Source organism: Abramis brama, assembly GCF_963993115.1.
Source record: "Abramis brama genome assembly, chromosome: 19".
Lineage (NCBI taxonomy): Eukaryota > Metazoa > Chordata > Actinopteri > Cypriniformes > Leuciscidae > Abramis > Abramis brama.
In genome coordinates, this window is record NC_139981.1 from 24,083,698 (window position 1) to 24,104,784 (window position 21,087).

Consider the following 21,087-nt stretch of genomic DNA (forward strand, 5'->3'; position numbering starts at 1 on the left):
CGAAGAGGCTAAATCAGTGAGATATTTGAGACCTGAGATCAATTGCGTAATGCACAGCATTGAAGTCAACGCCCATCACAAGATAGTCATTAAAACTTGGCATCATACGAACAAGCAGTTGATAGAACACTACTACAGCACTATTGTATTCATTAGGGGCATATACTGAGACAAAAGCACATTTAATATTGGACCATGTACCGAGGACACAAGTACTGCGACCATCTCCATTACTCTTAGAACAATGTATGGAAATGGAAAGGCGCCAACACCAATATCAGAACCCCCCTTAGTTTTCTGCCAGAAGATAGTTATTTTAGTTTATAAAGTTTTAATAAAGATATTTTTTCTCATAAAAACCCATCGCTTTTCTTCAGGATGCACTTTTTTGGACTTCAAAATCAGGACACTACTATAAAGCTTGGAAGAGCAATATTTTTTTTAATATAACTCTTTTTGTGTTCATCTGAAAGAAGATAGTCATATACACCTAGGATGTCTTGAGGGGATAATTTTAATTTTAGGGTAAACTATCCCTTTAAGGTCAGGAATCGGATACTTACAAAACTCAGATTCCTCTTATCGATTCCTTTGTGTGCATTTTAATATGACTTTAAACCATTCAAGTGCAAGAAGATCCGCACACTGTTTTCTGTGCTGCACATACATCCAAAGCGTGTGCGCACAAAGTTATTTTAAAGTGATTTTTAACCATTCAAGTGCAAGAAGACTAGCACTCTGTTTTCTGTGCTGAGCACACATCCAAAGCGCGCACACAGAAAGCCGCCTTGCATACTGAATAGTGCGCAATACTGAACTGAGTTCTCTTTTGCGTCTTTTTGCACTTAAATGGATAAATACACACAAAAATGTCAAATGTCAAATGAAAACGCATAACAATATATTAATTGAATCCGTTCAGGTCTTAAAGTGATAGCAGCCTAAAATTATTCCTGCCATCGCTATAACGTTAATCAAACAACAAAAGATAAAGAGATGATGTATATTTTATTTATAAAGTGCAGTGTAATTTTACATTTGATTAGTTTCTGTACCTGAATACCTGAAAATCTTAAAACACTTTATTTCAATCATATCTCTGTTCAGTTGTATTTATTTGTGTTTTTTTAATTACTGTGTACTTGTATTTAAAAAATGCTTGAAATTTATATTAGTTAGGCTAGTTGCTTTCTGCTACAATTAAATGTTTTGCAATAGGACTAAAAATAAATGTGAATGATTCTTTTTTTTACCTTATTGGAATCGAAATCAATAAGCAGAATCGGAAAGGGAAATCACTAAAATTCAAACAATACCCAACCCTAATTAGAAATAGAGAGGCAGAACAACATCACTGTAAAAACCATAGACAGTATAAAATGTGGGAAACACATTAGGCTATATGATGATCTACAAAAAAAATACACATTTAATTATCTTATTATTAAAATACATTATTATGATTTTACCACCTCCGCCTCATTTTAAGCCAGGAAAAACCCTGAAATAGGCACTAGGCTTCTTGTAAAGGTTTTTTTTTTTTTTTTTTTAGGTCATACCACATGACATCCAAATTTGGCAACTACATACCAACCATTACAAAGGTTTATTTTTTTTCCAATTTGAGAGAATTACAAACCTGCTTGCTGCTTCCATGGGTCCTTGGTAAATTGGTTTATGATGTAACTTCCTGTGTTTGAATAGTTTTCAACATATAAGTCCCAAAATGGTAGTTCCTTGATGGTCACACCACATGATATTTCATAAAATGGACATCATCGGACAAAGTTTGTTTGTATATTATGATGGAAATATAAATGCAAATACTTTGGATTTTTTTTAAAGGATTACAAAACATTTTGGAAATCATGCCAAATAGTGCAGAATATAAATTGGAATAAATTCAGAGTAATTTCAAAGATGTTTTCAAAACAGAAGTTATGGCCGGACGGTCGCACCACATGATGTTTTGACACTTTAAATAACAAAAAAATAAATAAAAATAAGTAAAGGTTTTTGAAAAGTTAAAGTGAGTACATACATGGGAGAGGTACTACAAATATGCAGTATCTTTTTAGGCATTTAAACCCATTTTTGCCTGAAAAAATGCAATCGGACAGAAAATTTAGGCGTCACGTCACTGACCCATAAAACGATTGTGTCTCTTCAGAAGACTTGGATAAAACCACTTTCTTTTATGAATCGCTTAATTTACATTTTGAAACGTCAAGAGTTTTAGGTTAATAGACTTTCAATGGAAGGACAGAAATCTCTCAGACTTCATTAAAAATATCTTAATTTGTGTTCCAAAGATGAATGAAAGTCTTATGGGATTGGAATTTCATGAGAGTGAGTAATTGATGACAGGATTTTAATTTTGGAGTGAACTATCCCTTAAAAACTTGTTACCTGACATGAGTCATCACATTTTTCAAGTACATCTTTAGGTCTACGTTTGTAGACATCATTTCAACATCAGTTCAGCTAGAACATCATTCAGATTCAGTACACTAGGTATAGTGTAGTCTGGAGTCACAGAGCCCTGCGGGAGAGATTTACAGTCACTGTTTATCCATACGGTTGCTCGCACTCCTGCATTAACGCCTCCCTGGATGTCAGTACTGAGAGAATCTCCCACCATGATGCAGTCCTGTGGCAGAACTCCCGCAGACTTGAAGCAGTGAGTGAAGATGGAGTGCGCCGGTTTCTGCTCGGGATGATCTCCTCCGACTACCACCACACTGAAGAGACCCTCACATCTCACGGCTTCGATCTTCTCCCACTGCGTCTGAGTATCGCCGTTGGTGAGCAGAAGCAGTTTGTAATTTTTCCGCAGTTCTTCCAGGAGAGATCGAACCTCAGGAGACAGAGTCAGAGCCTGTAAACGTGTGTTCTTCCATGTGTAGTAGCAGCTGGAGGCCAGATCCGGATCAGGATCTGTGCCCTGTGTCTCCTGTAGGGCTTCATACCAGTGATGGATCCTCACACTATCTATTGTTTTTCCTTCTGATGGGTCGAACGATTCATGATGAAGCTTTCGTAAATAGCACTCACAGATGTCTCCGATGTGGCTTTCCTGCACAAGTGTCGACTTCAGCAGCTCACACACCTAAATAAAGAACACAGCGTAAATCATAAAATCTACATCTTTTTAAAACAAAATAAGTACTGTTAGGGGGTAACAGTTTAGGACCCAAGGACAGTTTAGGACCCCAGATGTTTGAAAGAAGACCGAGTCAGAATTATAAAAAATCGAAGAAAAGTTTTACTGAAGATAGTTTGCAGTTTCATCAGCAGAAGTCAGCTTCAAGACTCACACAGGAGTTCGTAGGCTTACAGTTACAAAGATCACAGCAGTTATACCCTACACCAAGGTCTAAGCTACGTCCTTGCTTCAGGTTGCATTTTCTGATTGGCTAAGAAATAAATAAACATAGTAATTGTTCCACACATATACAGATAGACGGAAGCATATCTCCATCGATTAGGTAGCTGACACTCAAACCCTGAAGTTAGGCACGTCGTGACCTTCCAGGTCGCAGATTTGGATTGCTGGGCGCCAGCCTGTCCAGAACAACAACAACAACTCAGTCAATCTCCAATAATGCCAGTGGTTCCTTAACCTGTAACCAAGAAGACTAACACACACACTGACACACAGCTTTTCCAAGGTTGGATTTGGCCAGGCTCTAACTATAAACAGGAGAGTCTTCTCAAAACATCAAGATAATGCGTTCTTTCTCTCAGGGAGAGCTATACTTTAGTCTAACTGGAAAGTAAGGCTTTAACAAAGAAATGGTCCCTTAAACTATTGGCTTCAATGGGTCCTATATGTTTTAACACGTTGAAGACCTTTCTCAAACACAAAACTATTTCATTTCTGGAAGCTGGGCTAAATAAGCAAGCACTGTTACTGCATTCAGATATCAAGATATTAAAGAATACATGAAAAGAACATTTCAGTAATCACTCTGGTAACTTGTATAACAAAGTAAAATCCCCAGAGAAGTCATTCAACTCATTTGATATTTAGAAGGAAAAATATTGATTAATACCTTGATTATAATCACTCATTACACATTGAAGCAGCAGTGGATTCCAATCCACCCTCTTCAGTACAATTTGGGATTTTTTTTACTTTTTTTATTTTTTTATTAAAAGACATTCATACAGTCTTAAGTGTTGAGTAAGTGTCCAAATAATTTTTATTACTGTAATTATTATTATTAATTATAGAACAATATCATAGAAAAAGAAAGTCCATTTTTAGGTCCATGTAGACATCATTTCAACATCAGTTCAGCTAGAACATCATTCAGATTCAGTACACAAAAAAACAGTACATGTTTTGCTGTATTTTTCAACCTGAGTTTATTATTTTTTAATCAATTGATTAGACTGCAACTGCTGTTGCTTAATCTTTCACTGAATTGGGTTAAAAGTGCTTGAATGATGAAATTTCACAGCTAAATAATGCTCTGGCTACAAAACTAGATTTATTTGCTCTTACTTTTTAGTCAATTTATTCCCGCTTGGCCAACTTTTACAAACTCTATGTATTAAGTATCATTTTTATGCCGATGACACACAGATCTATATTCATTGTAAACATGGTCAAAGTGAGGCTGTCTCATTGCTCATTAAATGTATTTCTGAGATAAAATCATGGAGGGCTAATCATTTTCTTTGACTATACAGTGATAAAAATGAGGTCCATAAGGCTGGCCAAACACCTCTTATCATTGAGGGAGTGATCTTTGATTCTTCATTGACATTTGACATCATGTACAGAATGTTGTAAAGACTTACTTTTTTTCTTAGACTATTGCAAAATTGCGTCCCATGCTATCCCTTTCAGTTGCAGTAAAGCTAATAAATATATTTGTTTTTTCCCCGTATTGTTGATTACTGTAATGTGCTTCGTACTAGTGTTTCTAAGGTAGTATGTTCGAAATTCTGCAGAGAGAATTTTAACTAGGACCAAATCCTAGTTAATCTTGTTAGAGCCTATGGAGACTAGAGATCATATTACTCCCATTTTTAAATCATTGCACTTGCCACCGGGTAAATTTAGAGGTGATTTTAAAGTTCTCATGCTCACATAAAGCACTTCACGGTCTGGCTCCGGTGTATTTATCTTAGCTTTTAACACCATATATCCCAAACCGAAATCTTCGCTCTTCTCAGCATTGTCTTTTGGTTGTCCAGCAAACACGGTAATGTTCCACGGGTGACAGAGCTTTTTCAATATTTTTCCTAGGTTCTGATTTAGCTTCCAGTTGAAATTCAGGAAGAACAGTTTCTTAGATTTTTTAAAACATATTTGAAAAAATATTAAGTTGGCAGATTGTTGATTGTGGTAAACATTGTTGATTTCTTGTTGTTTTAATACACCTATGAAGTATTGTTGATTTATTTTGTATTGTTCCTTGTATTTCTACCTTGTAAAGCGCTTTGAGAAGCTCCTTTGTTTGGAGGCACTATAGAAAATAAAGTTATTATTTTTATCATCACCCTCAAAGTGTCCAAAAAACATGGTAATGGTACTACTTCGATTGATATACTATGTATAGTATATATCGGTATATCAGTGATCAAATTGAGGGGGGCTGGGGGGATCTCTCTTATAACATTGGACTGAATTTCCTGGACTGAAAATGTATCCTATATTTTTTATTCTTGATCAATAAAAAAGGCTGTTCTTTAAAGTCCCTCCGTGGTGAAAATCAAGGTTTTAATGTTGTTTATAATATGTCTATGTGGAGTTTTTAATATGATTTAATACAAACCAAGTAGAAATGTATGAAGTACTAAAAATGACAGAACGAAAAATAAATAAATAAATAAATAAAAGTAGAAATAAATAAATAAATGCAGAAATAATAGTGAAAATAAATACATTTTGGTAATATAAATGGCTATTTCTGTATTTTTACATGTATTTATTTATTTATTTATGCATTTCTATATGTATTTATTTATGTATTTATACATTTATTTATACATTTATGTATTTATATATTTATTTATTTATTTATATATGTATTTATTTATACATTTATTTATTCCTACATTTATTTATTTCTGTATTTCCACTTTTCTACATTTATTTATTTCTGTATTTCCACATTTCTACATTTATTTATTTCTGTATTTCCACATTTCTACATTTATTTTTCCCTGCGCATGTATGCTAATTGACCAATGGCTAACCACGCCCCCTCCACTCACTCGGACAAACAGTCAACATTCGGTAACAGGCGCTTTGGCAGCTGTCACAGAAGGAGACATTTCACAGGAGGCAATTGATGATTTTTTGGAGACAGAAAGATTATATATCATCTCGATGTCACCAAAAGGGCCTTAAATATGCATTGGAGGGTTATATTAATAATTTTATTGTTGAGAAGGTCGATAAGCTTCAGCTCCAGAACAAAGATTTACAGTTCACAGTGTAAACGAAGGGAATGTGAAGGTGACGTCACGCCGTGTTGCATTATGCGTCCGCCGCCATATTGAGAGGATCGCGCCCTATTCCGCTGTATGTGAATTCATGTGTTGGAGGCTGTGTTTAGATTTTCTGTTGAGATTTTTAGTAACGTCGATATGGTTGGTCAGTACTGCTCGATCAAGAACTGCCATAGCAGGTCACACGATCGTTCAGGGAGGAAAATGAACAACAGAATACGTTTTTTCCACTTTCCTTCCGTGAAAAAAACAACATGGGAAGCAGATGGAGGAGCTGACGAGAAGGCGCCGGATCGCGTGGGTTGCCGCAATAATGAGAACATTTTTTAATTTTAATAAACAAATACAAAATATTGTCTTCTAAAATTCCCATAAATATGGTTCTGCCATGTGAGGGTGAGACTGTGGTTCTTGGACAAAGTTGTCATAGTCTGCTGTGCTCTTACAAACATGTGTCCAAGTGTTGTGCAGTGATTGCTAAATCAACTGGTTTGTAAAAACGTTTGTTAAAAGTTGTACAAAGCTAGAGGTTTTGTATTGTATATTCCTTGATGACTTGTAGGATAGTTGATGAATTGTATTGATTTTGTGGTTCATGTTAGCAGACGATAAAGCCACATTGCATGAATCAAATAAATTATATTTTTGTTTTCAATTAACAATTTGCTTTGATATTCTGTACATCTTTTTACATGCCCTTTTAAAATGTTAGTGAATCAAGGTTTTGTATAACGTTAACTGCTTAATACATTAAGTGACTTTTATCTGTTTCTGTACTGATTGCATCCACAAAGACTCTTTTAAATAACGTTACACATAAACTGGGATGGGCAAAGATACATCAATCTATTTTGAAGGGATGTATAGCTCTTAAACTCCTGCAAAGTGTACGCACTCAATTCAAAAACAAGGTTAACGATGTCCAGATTTGTGAGCGGAGGTAACGTTAGTGCGTCTGGATCTGTAACGTTAATCCAGTCTTGGACTGCTAAATCATATGGATCAACGTTGTTTATCGCGGACAATTTGTCCGAATAACGTTTTTGGTAGTGGCATTTAGTTTCTCCCGATAGGGTCCCTTCTCTTTTTCTTTCAATTTCATTCGTTTTTCTTCAATTTTACCTCGTTGTAGCCAAACACACCCAACTATTACGTCATAGCAACGGGCGGCGAAAAGGTAAACAGAGATCGTGCCTCCTAAGATGGCGGCCACGTCCCATAGTGCAACACTGCGTGACGTACCTTCACATTCCCTTATGCTATTTCGCTTCAAACGCTCGCTTTATACGCGCGTCCTATTCGCTTTGGATTCAAAATGTTCAAGCGTCGAACTAGACGCGGATACGCGCGAATTTGACGCTCTATTCGCGTTTGGTGTGAGCGCAGAATAATGAACAGGCTGCGATGTCAAGATTGCATTGCTGGAATGTGTGTGTGTGTTTGTGTGTCTCTGTGTGTGTGTGTGTGTTTGTGTGTCTCTGTGTGTGTGTGTGTCAGAGAGCGGGCGCGATCGAACAGTGGAAACATAAAAACATACTCCATTTTGTTCATACAGGACATAATTAAAACTGCAAAGTGTTTAGCCTACTTATATTTGTGTAAAACATAACATTGTGCTTTTGTCAAACTGTAAACTCTTGTCAAACTGTAACCTACAACTGTCACCCAACCAAAATCACACACACACGCTGTTAAAAAGCCAAAATGACAAGAAAAAACATAAAAACGAATGAAAACTGATAACCGCAATGCATTGCAATGGACGAGGAAGCAGAGAATGTCCGAGTGTATTGGGTTAGCTATGCATACTGTGATTGGCTCATCGCGTTTGGGGGCGTGGCTTAGCCATTGGTCAATTAGCATACATGCGCAGGGAAAAATAAATGTAGAAATGTGGAAATACATAAATAAATAAATGTAGAAATGTGGAAATACATAAATAAATAAATGTAGAAATACATAAATAAATACATATTGAAATGCATTAATAAATAAATAAATACATGTAAAAATACAGAAATAGCCATTTATATTACCAAAATGTATTTATTTTCACTATTATTTCTGCATTTATTTATTTATTTCTACTTTTATTTATTTATTTATTTATTTTTCGTTCTGTCATTTTTAGTCCTTCATAGAAATGTACAAGTCAACACCTAAAACTGCAGTGAATCAATGACAGTTGAAATCGCTGGTGTTTTTGACGTCACAAACTATGTGTGATCGTCAAGGAGTGGATCTCTGAGCTGGTGTGAGCGAGTGGAGGCGGGACTAATTAGCATATTCATAAAAATGGGTAAATGAGGCAAGGGTGTATTTACATTCAAGGCATGAATATATATATAATTTATTTATTTTTTCAAGGAAAAAACGCTTAATTATGTCATTATGGTGATCAAAGATGAGTTTTAAGGGATAAAATAACAGGGGGACTTTAAGACTTTTTAATAAATAATTTGTTGCATACGATCAAATAAATATATTGTAGCCTATATTTTGTATAGAATTGCACCAAAACAAAAATCTTCATACTTCAGAGTAGCCTACGTCAAAGCATATGTAGGTCAATATGTGTCAAAAAAAAATAGGCAGACAGTACCAGAAGTAGGCTATTGTCAGCTTTTCCTTAAAAGCGTCAGTTTGAGCATTATTCATATTCATGCATTTACCTTCTGAATGGCAATTCGTCCTGCTCCAGCTGTATCGACCAGCGTGTTATCCAAGTCGAATATAATCGATACAATTCCTCGACTTTCCATCATATTACACATAAACGTCCGATATTGACTACAGTTCCGAACACGCGGAACTCCGGCTACTGACGTCAGATATGTATTGTGACGCCGCACTAACTTTGCATCATGGGAGATGCAGTTCCCGAGGAAATAAAATGCCGTTGTGGTGAAGTGTTGAGTCCCACTCATAGACTGTAAAAAATTTAAAAAATACTGAAGCTTCCCAGCTTAGGACCGCAGTATTATGCCTGATCTAAAGCTTTTCTCGCGATTCTTATTGCAATCAATCAAACTTGTTGTGTAGACTGCAAATGGAGGGACAGAAATCTCTCAGATTTCATCAAAAAGATCTTTATTTGTGAACGTAAGTCTTACGGGTTTGGAACGACATGAGGGTGAGTAGCCTAAATGATGACAGAATTTTAAGTTTTGGGTGATTTAACTAATCAACTATTTAACTAATTTGACCCATTTAACTAATGTTAACTAATGAAACCTTATTGTAAAGTGTTATCACGTGAGTGAAATGAAGTTGTATGTCGCTTAAAATTGGATGTTGAATAATGGTTATTTTTTACCTACATTAATTTGTGTTAAGTTTATAACAAATTTAATGTTTGTTTGTATCCATATTACATGTCAGTCCATTAAGGTAAATTATATCTGTTTGAAATAACAAAATGTGAGAGAGATTTGCTTTTAATGTATATTCTGACTTCCCATTATTTTTAAATGGAAAGTGTTGAAAAAGCTGTGTTATATGAATGTAAGAGGGCTCTTTTGTAGTTCCTTTGTTAGTTTGAAATGTTTGTTTATTGGTCAATAAAAAAGTAATAGATGAAATATCCTGTGTCTGGCCATTTTTAGGTAAATTTAACCATCTCTGAATAAGTAATGTTTAATTATTTATATTGACTTATTATTATTATTAATAAAAATTAAGTAGATGGACTTTTGCCTGCTAACAATAGAGTAATTATTACTCAGTAATTTGCTGTGTAATGTATTGAGAAATATTAGGTAGACTTTACCTAATTTTGTTTAGTATGTCATAGCCATATAGGTGCTCTTTATTAAAAAAATATGGGATGAAATCTACCCAAACAAATTGAGTGCAAATTGTTACCTCAATTTTATTGGGTAGATTCTATAGGTTTGTTTTTACAGTGTGTGATCAAAGCTGAATTTTCAGCATCATTACTCCAGTCTTCAGTGTCACATGATCCTTCAGAAATCATTCTAATATGATATATGAATAATGGTCAAAAAGCATTCATTGTTATTATCAATGTTGAAAACAGGGGGAGAAGGGGGGGGGGGGGGGAGGGGGGGGGGAGGGAGAAGGGGGGGGGGAGGGAGAAGGGGGGGGGGAGAGAAGGGGGGGGGGGGAGAAGGGGAAAAATTCAGGAAGTTATAGGTTCGAATCCACACCGTCACATAAAATATTTGATTTTATCGATTGTTTCGTTTCTAAGTTTGATTTAGAAAGTAGTGCGTGTTTTTTATTTTTATCGATTGTTTCATTTCTAAGTTTAATTTTCTTTTTGAATTATATGTATTATAGTGTAATTATACATACTTAGTTATACATACTCTCATATACATATTTTTGTATTTTACTTAATATTGTTTTCATAATAATAATACAAGATTAAAAAAAAAGTGCACAGTATAATACTTTAAACTTAAATATAGCTGGAAGATAAAAAAAAAAAAAAAAAAAAAAACAGAGCTGAGCCAACCAAGAGAGCAAAATTAATAAATCACACAGACACACAAGAGTTATTTTCTCATATTCTGTAACCACTGCTCCTTGGTAATTGTCTCTTTATTTGGGCAAAATATTTTGCCTTTGTACTGGCTATGGCCAGTTTCTTGAGTACGAAATTGGCCACACTTTCTGCACGTATTTGCATTTACAGTACGATGGTACGACCGTTTGGTTGGGGTGGCTGTGACATTTGCAGGTGGGTCAGAGGAAATTGCTCCAGGGTTAATGGTGGAAAATGGGCCTGGGCAGGGCACCAGTACCATCTGAGACACAACAGGGGCAGTGGGTGTGTCAGGAACCAATGGGTGCGGTGCTGTCGGCCTGGGATAAATTGTCCTTAGCTGGCTGAACGTGGCTGAACGCTGAGGGTGTAAGGCTGATGGCTCAAATGAAAATGCTGTGGCAGATGTACAGGTAGCTGAGGGCTGGATCTTTCTAAACTTTGTCTTTGCCTGTCCAGCTGTGTCTGGTGGCATCTGGTAGCTATGCAACTGGTTGGGTATATTGTGGAGGCACAACAGGCTGCACTTGTGCTGGAGGCAGAGCATCCAATGCCACTGGACGTGCCTCAGGAAGCTCCAGCCCTTGCAACAGCACTGAGACCTCCTGACCCTTTAAACGTTCATTGTGCCACGTTGTAAGGGTCCTCTGATTTACCTCAACTAGCTGAAGGGTTGTTTCGCTCATCACCGTTCCATTGCTCAGGATTAGCTGTCGAATTTTTCTGTAATCACGAAGAATTAGATCCCATCTTGACAGAGATTGTGTCCTCTGTTTTTTGGGGCTTCGGTGGATGTTACACAACCTTATGAAAATCATTTCAACAAGGCGACAACAATTAGGCCACTGTGCTGCAGAGCCGCTAGAACCCAAAACACATCTCTTTGTGCTGTCGACACCAGGAGTAAAGACAGCTTTCTTTTTATGGGACCTAAAACGTCCTGTAAGTAGCCTGTCTTGATGACGAGCAGCATACATCACCCTGTCTTTGTCAAATTGGTCCAGGTTCTGCCACAAACCCACAATGGTTGCAACTTGTTGATTGGTAAGTGTGAGGCTCGCCTGTGTGCGCAGCTCCACCAGACACTCCGCCAACTCATCCACCCGGTCCATTCCAGGAATGCATTGCTTGTCAACAGCCTGGAAAAATATAACTGTTTGTTAGATAATTACATGCTGTTAAGTGAGTTTGTGGATTTTCTGCTTAAGGGCGAATGACTAAACGAGAAACAATTGGTCTAGAAAAGAAATTTTTACCATTGCTGAGGGCACTGGTGCAGCTGATGGAGTCTGGACACCGGGCACTGGTGGAGCCTGGAAACAGGGCAGTGGTGCAGCGGGTGGAGTCTGGACACCGGGCACTGGTGGAGTCTGGACACAGGGCAGTGGTGCAGCGGGTGGGAATGGAGGACCCATAAGGAATGAGTCATCTAATGCCACAAGATTTGTCACTGTGGCTTCCTCTCCCAACAAATCAATGAAACCCTCATCCTCTTCCCCTTGCTCCTCCACATCTATCTCCTCCAGCAACTGAGAGGTCCTATCGGAGGTAGGGCACATGTCCTCCAGGGGTTGACTATTCTGCCTCAACAAATACTGCACTCCAATGAGCTCCCCTGAGGAAATATTTGGAACAGGAAAGAAAATTAATCAGAAAGGTTTAATAAAATGCAGTAAATCTTTTTGTTGTCAGCTTGTGCATGAACAAAAAATCTGTAATTCAGAGGGCATCATAAAAAGACAGGGTTACTCTATATTCTAGTATGAATTTTATTTTCTGCCCTGACACCTACGACACAAAATTCTGGTAGTATTATTTTTCTCTGATCTGTCAAAAATTACATTCTTTTTCTCCAGAAACACTTGTAATTTTACCCAAAACATTGTGAACTGCATTTATCAAAATATATTTAAAATGATTCCAGGGATGTGGAGCCTCTGGCACACCTATACGTTTTTAGAACCATCCCACCCTTGTTTATGGTTCCAGTTTCCGTGTAGAGTGGCACATCTGGAGGGTCCTGGATACGGGTGACGTGCCGTCTCTGGACGTGCCAGATGTGCTGCATCCTCACACTGTCAAGGAGAGGAACACCAAGGGCGTCATTCCCCTTGCCACCCATGAGCTCTCTGATGAGCATATCAAGGAGGCGGATAGTGGTTTCCTCTCCTCGTGTTCTCCTCCTGCAGTGTTGGGCCAGCTCATCTTTGCTTATATGACGGTCAAGCTCTGCTGCTGTCATTGCAGGCCAGCCTGTTGGGTGAGTTGCTCCCTCTTGGCCCTTCTCAGTAGAGTGAGATCCCCTGCGTCCCACTCAAAAATACAGGATGACAACCTAGACATAAAAGTAGGGTACAACTGGTGGGCATCAGTGGTGCACCCTACTGCCAAACGTCGCATAAAATGCCAAATGTCTAGGCAAACGATGACATCGGGCCAGCTGCTGAACCGTCTCTTCAGTTTTGTCTCTCCCACTTCCTTGCAACAGTCACAGTCCACATACAGGATAGTGGGAGGATCAACACCAGCTCTCTGGTACCTCTCCATAAGCCCTGCAGCCATGAGGTCTAACCCAGCCCCTTCATTCGCAGTCAGGACACTCATCAGCACCTGACCTACCTCATTGCCTACTGAGGTAAGCCACTGTGCTGTGCCTTTCGCAGGCCCACTCAACTTCTTGGTGATCTAAAAGAAACAATAAACATAGCAAATAATACAACATACATCCAAATCAGTAACATTGAAAAATAAAGCTATTTTGGTTTAACAATTCATTATAGAAAGGAGTACAGTCATTAAAGCAGCTCCTCTAACCTTCTTAGTTGAATCCATTTTTAAAATTGATCCATACGTGGATGTGATGCTGGCCTTGATGTGATCGAGCCTGTTGAGGATGTCCTGACTGTATACAGTGAGGAGCCATTTGTAGCTGGGTACTGGAGCAAGTGGTGGTGGTTCCTGGAAGTGCAGTGGCTGCAGGCCAGGCTTATCTAAAAAGGCCACACACTCTGATGTGTACCGAGCCACACGTTTTAACCACTCCTCACTGTGGTTCTCCCTCAGCTGGCCAATGATCCTCACTGGGCCATTCCCCATGCCCCTCTCACGCAGCAAGCGAATAACGCGAATGTCACATGCATACCTTGGAAAAAAGTATTTATTCAAGTATCTTATTATCAGAGTATTTATCAAAAAAGTTAGCAACATGACTGCAAAATATTTACTTGCGTGTGAGGATAATCCTGAATTCAGATCGATGGGCCAGGTCCAACTGCTGCAGCACAGCATGACTCCAGGACAGGTAGCTGGTTCTACATCTGGTACAGATCAGGGTCTCTGTCACCAGGTTGTAGTATCTGTCAATATCTAACACCTGTCGTACTCTCCTGTGCAGACCACCACCACACAGCTGATGCCTGGCACAGGCAGGATTAGTACACTGGAGCCGCACCTTCCATAGCCTATATGGCATCCAGAGCAAGAGCCGCTGTGAAAAAATCTATCAGGTGCTGGAGCTTGGTGGTACAACAGGGCTGGTGGTGGGGGGTGATACCACAACTGCAGGTTTTCACGCAGCTCCAGCTGTAACCTTTGCACCAACCCTAAAAAGTGCTTCCGACACCCACTTCTGGTCCTGCTGTGGCATTGTCTGTGGCCACAGTAGTGGGAGATCCGCAGGGTCTTCTGGCTGAGATGAGACCTGCTGATATTATCAAGAACATTGGTTTAAATAAAAGTTAAGAGAGCATTAAATGACAAAGGCATGTTTATATTTTGAATGACATCTTACTGGGCTCCTCACAACAGCAAACTCAGAATTAATCGATGGTGGTGTTGTTTCTTCGGTGTGTTGTGATCTCTGGGTTGGAGGAAGGAAGAAGGAAGAGGAGGACTTGATGACAGGCCGATGAGGTTTTGGGGATAGAGGAGGACGAGGATCAGAGGGTGGGCATGAAGCTGCGGCTGAACTGGAGTGCTCTAATGTCTGTGGAGTCAAACGTTATGATGAATCTATTAAGGGGATTGCATTTTTTATGAAATAAAATGATGTAGTGTCATGATAAAATAAGTCATGATGTCTTTTATATTAACCTGAGAGGTTTTCCTCTGGATGCTTAAATTGGGTTTCGCTGATGCCACATGTGAGCCTCCAAACCTTGACTTTTCAAACTGAAAGGAAAATGTTAGGAAAAATATAGGAAAATGTTGAGATGTTACAATGTCTGCAGTGATACCTGCAATCGTGAGGTCTGCTCACCATTGACAGGACACCATTTTCTTTGCAGGATGAGACACATCACTGATGGAGGATGTGCTTTGGGCAGGGGTGCTCTCTGATGCATCCACTGTTACTGGTGGATGAACCTGTGATACATGCATTAAGATATAACACACACATAATATTATACAGTCCTCCTAATGTCTAATTTTAGATATAAAGACACATTGATATTGCAAACACATCTATCTAGTTATGCAACTTGAACTAGGCTATTTGAAGTAACCTTGTGAAATCCACAAATACACTTCTGAGCTTCCTTCAGAAGGGTCGTCTGCCCCCTCATTTGCAGAGGGCATCTTTCTATCTGTGAACATAAAGTGTAGCTGTGACACTGTAGTCCATGTTATCTCAAAACAGTCATCTTAATTAGATCAATATTACATTGTATTTACATTGTAAATAATTACTTATCCATACACATAAATAAAAATAGCACAATGTATTATCATATGAGTTTATTAGTTAACCCATGAATCTAGCTACATAATTTACCTTCTGATACTACTCATGCCATCTTTTTTGTCGAGGAGAAGGTCTATTCCCCTCCCTCGATGGCCAAACTCCTGTTCGGGCAAAACTCTCCAGACGCACAAGCCAGTCAGCATCGCTCATGCCTTTGTGTGACTTAGTTGAAGCCATGTCGTTGCCTGAAACAATACAGAACATGTTACACTAACTGCCATTGTAGCCCGGCAACACGGCATTAACCCTCCTGTTGTGTTCATTTCATGTTAGCTAGTTTTGTGTTCCTGGTCCAAAATGACCGCCACATTATAGCAATTTATAAATCCAAAATAATACATACTGTATATCATTACCTAATGTTGTGATTTTTATCAACTTAAGTTTTTGTAAACATTAGCCTACAAGTTTTGAACTTCTATTTGCTATTTATGGCCTGTATGCCTTATTGACCTGGGCTCATATAACTTGTTTTGGAGTAAAAAGCATAATGTATGATTATTTTGAATATAACAAATACTCAGATTAAACATTGTGTTATTTCAACTGTGTCCATCTGATAAATGGGCATGTGCCTGAATTTATTTTTATACATTTATTATATTCTCATCCATTCACTTCTAATGACTGGTCATTTTTGACCACAGGTTAAACAAAACACCCAAAAGTTAAACATTATCCAAATTTATTTTGTGTGTTCAGATAATCAATTAAGTAACTTACAATGAGATTTATTGAAGCCTACATTGATTTATCCATGTCCCATGAAGTAACATACACTATCAGATATATAATTGCAAGAAACGTTAATCCTGTCAAAAATCCTAAAAAAATAAATAAATTAACGTTACTGACAAAAATAAGTTAGGTATAAGTTAGGTAACGTTAAAAAAAAACTTTGATAAGGTAAAAAAAAAAAAAGGTTTGCTTGCTGACTGAAGTTACACAAAGTCAGACAACACCGGATAAAACTATTTACATTACAAATAGAGCTGCGGCGATTAACTTATACCCTATTATTTACACAATGACAGTTAACGTTAATTTACCTGATCAGTTGAGGTAATCGTAAAGTAATTTTACGGAGCCAATCTTGCTATTCCTAAAATATAGAAAACGTAAGCCATTTCATTAACAATAAATACAATAGCTTGCGGAATATAAATAACAGCGGAGATTGTGCTACGTGCGGTGATTGGTCTATGGAAAAATGGACTTTGCCATTTCATTGGACTGGCAAAAATAGAGAGAGAATATGAGCGGAGATTGGATAGAATTTGCTCAAAGATGGACAAAAATGGACTATGTGCGGTGACTGGTCTATGAAAAATGGCCCTTGCCATTTCATTGGACGGACAAAAATGGAGCTCGTAACATAATTGGTTTTTAAAAGAAGGAACTCGTCATTGTATTGGATAGATTTGACAGACTTTTGCTTGTCAGGTAGAAGGCGAACGTTCTACCACTAACATATTTTGCCATGAGTTATTGATCACATTTTTCCCGAGTGTAGTTCATTGTAATGACATTGTGTTTTCCTCTTTTGTGCACTTTTACATAATACACCAACACTTGTATCTGTTCCCAAGAAAGTGGTGGCTGAAATGTGTGCAGTAAGTGGACATTTTCTAACTTTCCAAAGGAAAGAAAGTATAAGACTTTGTAATGTCCAGCACTGGACATTGAATAAACCTATAATAATAATAAGTTTTAGGTGTCCGGTCACTTCTGACCGGGAAGGCCAAGAACATGACTCCTAAACGAAGACCATCAGAGGGTTAAATAAAATAAAAAAAAGTCATCGAGCAACGATGGGAACATACCGACCCAGATCAGCCGATCCATCTAGCGATCAATGGGGTGGCGCCAGCCTGACCGCTCTCGACAGCAAATTGTGGAAGCGCGCAACGGCTATTTATATGGCAGACTCGACCTGTCTTTCTCCTCGACGGTAACTACAAATTCAAGCTGCGCTTTTTCACACTGGATATACTCGCGCGATCAAATATATAGATGTGTTAAACACGATAAAAACACAAACGCTACGTTTATTCGTTAAAACAGTCGGTATTTCCCACAAATGCTTCTGCTTTGCAGCTGCTATTGGCCTACGTCACGATTACTAAGCGCTGCTATTGGCGGACGTAAGGTTTACGTCCCGATCATTAAGTATGTAAGGCGAACGGAACGGAACAGTTAAATTGACAATAAATTAACATTGTGAGTTACATTTTATAAACAATATTGTCAATATTGTTTGTTTTCCCTCTATTTTGCTGACGAGAATTTCAAAATAAAGCCATACCAGAGAGTCTCAATGCAACAGACAGCGATTGAACCGAACCGTGAATTTTGTGAACCGTTACATAATCCTATATAATTATAAATTCAATTGTTATAATATTTTACAATATCACTGTTTGTTGTTGTATTTTTCAAAACTTGAAACTTGTGTGTGTGTGTCAGTTGGATTTTTTAAATGTTTTTGAAATAAGTCTCTCGTGCTCACCCAGCCTGCATTTATTTGATTAAAATGTAGTAGCCTAAGCCTAGGCTATAAACAACAGTATTGTGATATATTATTACAATTTTAAATAACAGTTTCTATTTGGACATATATTAAAAGTATTTTTTTTTTCTTCTTTTTTTTCTGATTTCTAATTTTAACGATCTCGTAGCTTTATTTATGCAATTGTAAATGCAGTGAAAATATATTAATGCCAGGTCTGATGTCACCATTGGTGTCACCAATAGGCGTAATTTGCGGGTGGGACGGGTGGGACATGTCCCCACCACTTTTTGCCAGGGTCGATATTGTCCCCACCACTTTTTAAAACATCTCGCGGCACGAATGGTCCGTGTAACGCTTCACAATTCAGTTTTCAGACCATACAATGCAAATGCAAAAATGCAAAATTGAAACCAGACATTAATTTTTCTTGTTTTTCCAGTACATTATCAATGGATATTTGCCTTTGGTCCGTGTAACGCTTCACAATTCAGTTTTCAGACCATACAAAGCAAATGCAAAAATGCAAAATTGAAACCAGACATTCTTTTTTTTTTTTTTTTTAGTACATTATCAATGGATATTTGCCTTTTTCTCCCCTTTTTCAATTTTACTTTTGCTAAATTGTGACTTCAGAAACAAACATTCGAATAAATGAAATCTAACCGATTTTCTATTTTTCCATTTTTCGTCTTGTAATTTGTGCCGTGGGCGGTACCATTAGCATGGGGGTGTGGCCGTGGACTAACTTTACTATCATTTCATTGATGTAACTGCTTTATTTACACTGCATGCACGTTTGAGGAGAAGTTTAAAAGACGGAACACAGGACGACATTTTTCACCCGAAGTGCCATAACTTTTATTATTAGGCTAATAGTCTACGTGTAGCCTACTAAATTATAAGGCAGTCTCGGACCGGCCATCGGGAGCAGCCGGTAAAAGTGAAATCCCGGTGGCCTGGGTATGATTTGGCACATTGCCCTGTTTGTATTGACCTTATTAATAAAAATACTACCAAGCGAAAATATAGAAAAAAAGCTTTTTTTTTGTTAGGTTTTTTTTGTTTGTTAGGAAAACACTGTATCCGCTGCGATCAGTGGCGCGGATACAGTGTTTTCTCGTGTGGCTCGCACACACGCCGCACTGTCTTCACTGGGACGCGCGCTTCAATCCGTTGCGGATACTCTCTATTCGTTCTGGTGAAATCACAAAACATAATGCATACAATCGTGTCCCTGCTTGATATACAACCACTAATGAACATAATCGGTTTTGATGAGAAAAAAAAACCTATACGAGAAAAAAAAACCCACCCGAGCGTGGATTAGAACCCACAAGCTCTGACACGGAAGGCGAATGTTCTACCACTGGGCCATTAAGGAACACGTTGCTGAATGAGGCAGAACATACATTATACACTTCATCTCATTAAACGATAAATTAAACCCCATGTAGTCTACTATTTAAATCGATTGCTGGACGTCGTGATGTTATTGTACATATATCTGATTTAGCATTTTATTAGCAACCCCCACCCCACCTGTCCCACCCACTTTTTAAAACCAAGTTACGCCACTTTTCTGGGCCAGCAAGTTTCAAACCCTTAGAAGCCTATGGAGCAGTGATCCAGCTCTCAGATTTAATCAAAAATATCTTAATTTGTGTTCCGAAGATGAACGAATGTCTTACGGGGTTGGAACAACATGAGGGTGAGTAATTACTGACAGAATTTTCATTTTTGGGTGAACTGTTCCGTTCCGTTCGCCTTACATACTTAATAATCGTGACCGCCAATAGCAGCGCTTAGTAATCGTGACGTGAGCCTATAGCAAAGCAGAATCATTGTGGTAAATACCTACTGTTTTAACAAATAAAGGTAGAATTTATGTTCTTTATCGTGTATTTGATCGCGGGAGTATATCAAACGTGAAAAATCACAGCTTGAATTTTACCGAAAGTTACCGTCGAAGAGAAACACAGGTCGTGTCTGCCCTATATAGATCAGCCGCGTGCTCTGCAAAAGTTGAAGGCTTTGAGTCTGCGAGCGACACCTGTCATCCCATTGAATCACTTTGCTGGCTGATGAAATCGGCTAATCGTGGTTGCTGATGATTCTGCTGATCTGGGCGGGTGAGACTCATCGCCTTCTTTTTTTTTTTTGGTTGTTGTTGTTTTTCATGATAATGACATAAAATTAGAAAATAACTAACGGTAACATTTCATATAACATTAAAACACAATAAAATCATTCAATAATTTTAAATATTTAGAATCTGCACGTCGACCTGGTCCGTGTACTTTTTCGTTCATTCATTATTCTATTTCGGAATGAAAGATGAAATTTAAAAAAGGGTGCAGCTTGGTTTTTTGTTTAAAAGAAAAAAAAAGCAGAAATGGCTGTATTTTGTTTTCCAAATGTATTGTTGGCATCAAATAATAGTATTAGGAAATTGGACGACATTTCCGATCGGTTTTTAATTTGTAATATTTATTTGTACGTTTATTGTATTTCATTTGACTGATCGCATCTTTAAATTACATGCTAATGTAGCACATGATGCTAATCATGATCTGGCTAATTAGGTTCTTCGAACACACTTGTCGGATATGAATAGTATAGCTGGATTGAGTTATCTGAGATAATTGCGCGTTCATGCGCTGGTTTAAAAGGGGATATGGATCTATAGTAGAAACATTGATCAGCAACGCTGCTATTGGCTGCTCAGCGTGGCCAAAGAGCGGGCTCAGTTTTTCTCCTCAGCAGAGCAAGAACTAATAGTCGAAGTTTATTCGGAATTTTAATGTTTAATCAAAACGCCAGGGAACACCTCAAAGTCTGCAAAAGCCAGGAGAG

General features: G+C 38.0%; 2 protein-coding genes across 3 annotated transcripts; both read right to left on the bottom strand.

Moving 5' to 3' along the window:
- Positions 1-1,550: 1,550 nt before the first annotated feature.
- Positions 1,551-9,291, bottom strand: nanp (N-acetylneuraminic acid phosphatase). 2 transcript variants are annotated; one of them, XR_014603529.1, is made up of 3 exons: positions 9,141-9,291; positions 2,055-3,109; positions 1,551-1,639 (listed from the first exon to the last, which is right to left on the bottom strand). XR_014603529.1 is itself a non-coding variant. In XM_084092745.1 (2 exons), exons 1-2 carry the CDS (start codon positions 9,240-9,242, stop codon positions 2,465-2,467), a joined length of 747 nt encoding a protein of 248 aa, XP_083948871.1. In that variant the 5' UTR covers positions 9,243-9,291; the 3' UTR covers positions 2,046-2,464. The 2 variants fall into 2 exon arrangements, 1 of the variants encoding a protein (XP_083948871.1); XM_084092745.1 differs by lacking the exon at positions 1,551-1,639 and having other exon boundaries at positions 2,046-3,109.
- Positions 9,292-11,014: 1,723 nt separating this feature from the next.
- Positions 11,015-15,991, bottom strand: LOC311069455 (uncharacterized protein). Its single transcript, XM_084092634.1, has 10 exons — positions 15,753-15,991; positions 15,484-15,564; positions 15,237-15,343; positions 15,071-15,148; positions 14,769-14,963; positions 14,203-14,681; positions 13,793-14,120; positions 12,950-13,663; positions 12,235-12,593; positions 11,015-12,117 (listed from the first exon to the last, which is right to left on the bottom strand). Exons 8-10 carry the CDS (start codon positions 13,218-13,220, stop codon positions 11,461-11,463), a joined length of 1,287 nt encoding a protein of 428 aa, XP_083948760.1. The 5' UTR covers positions 13,221-13,663; positions 13,793-14,120; positions 14,203-14,681; positions 14,769-14,963; positions 15,071-15,148; positions 15,237-15,343; positions 15,484-15,564; positions 15,753-15,991; the 3' UTR covers positions 11,015-11,460.
- Between the last annotated feature and the right edge of the window lie 5,096 nt (positions 15,992-21,087).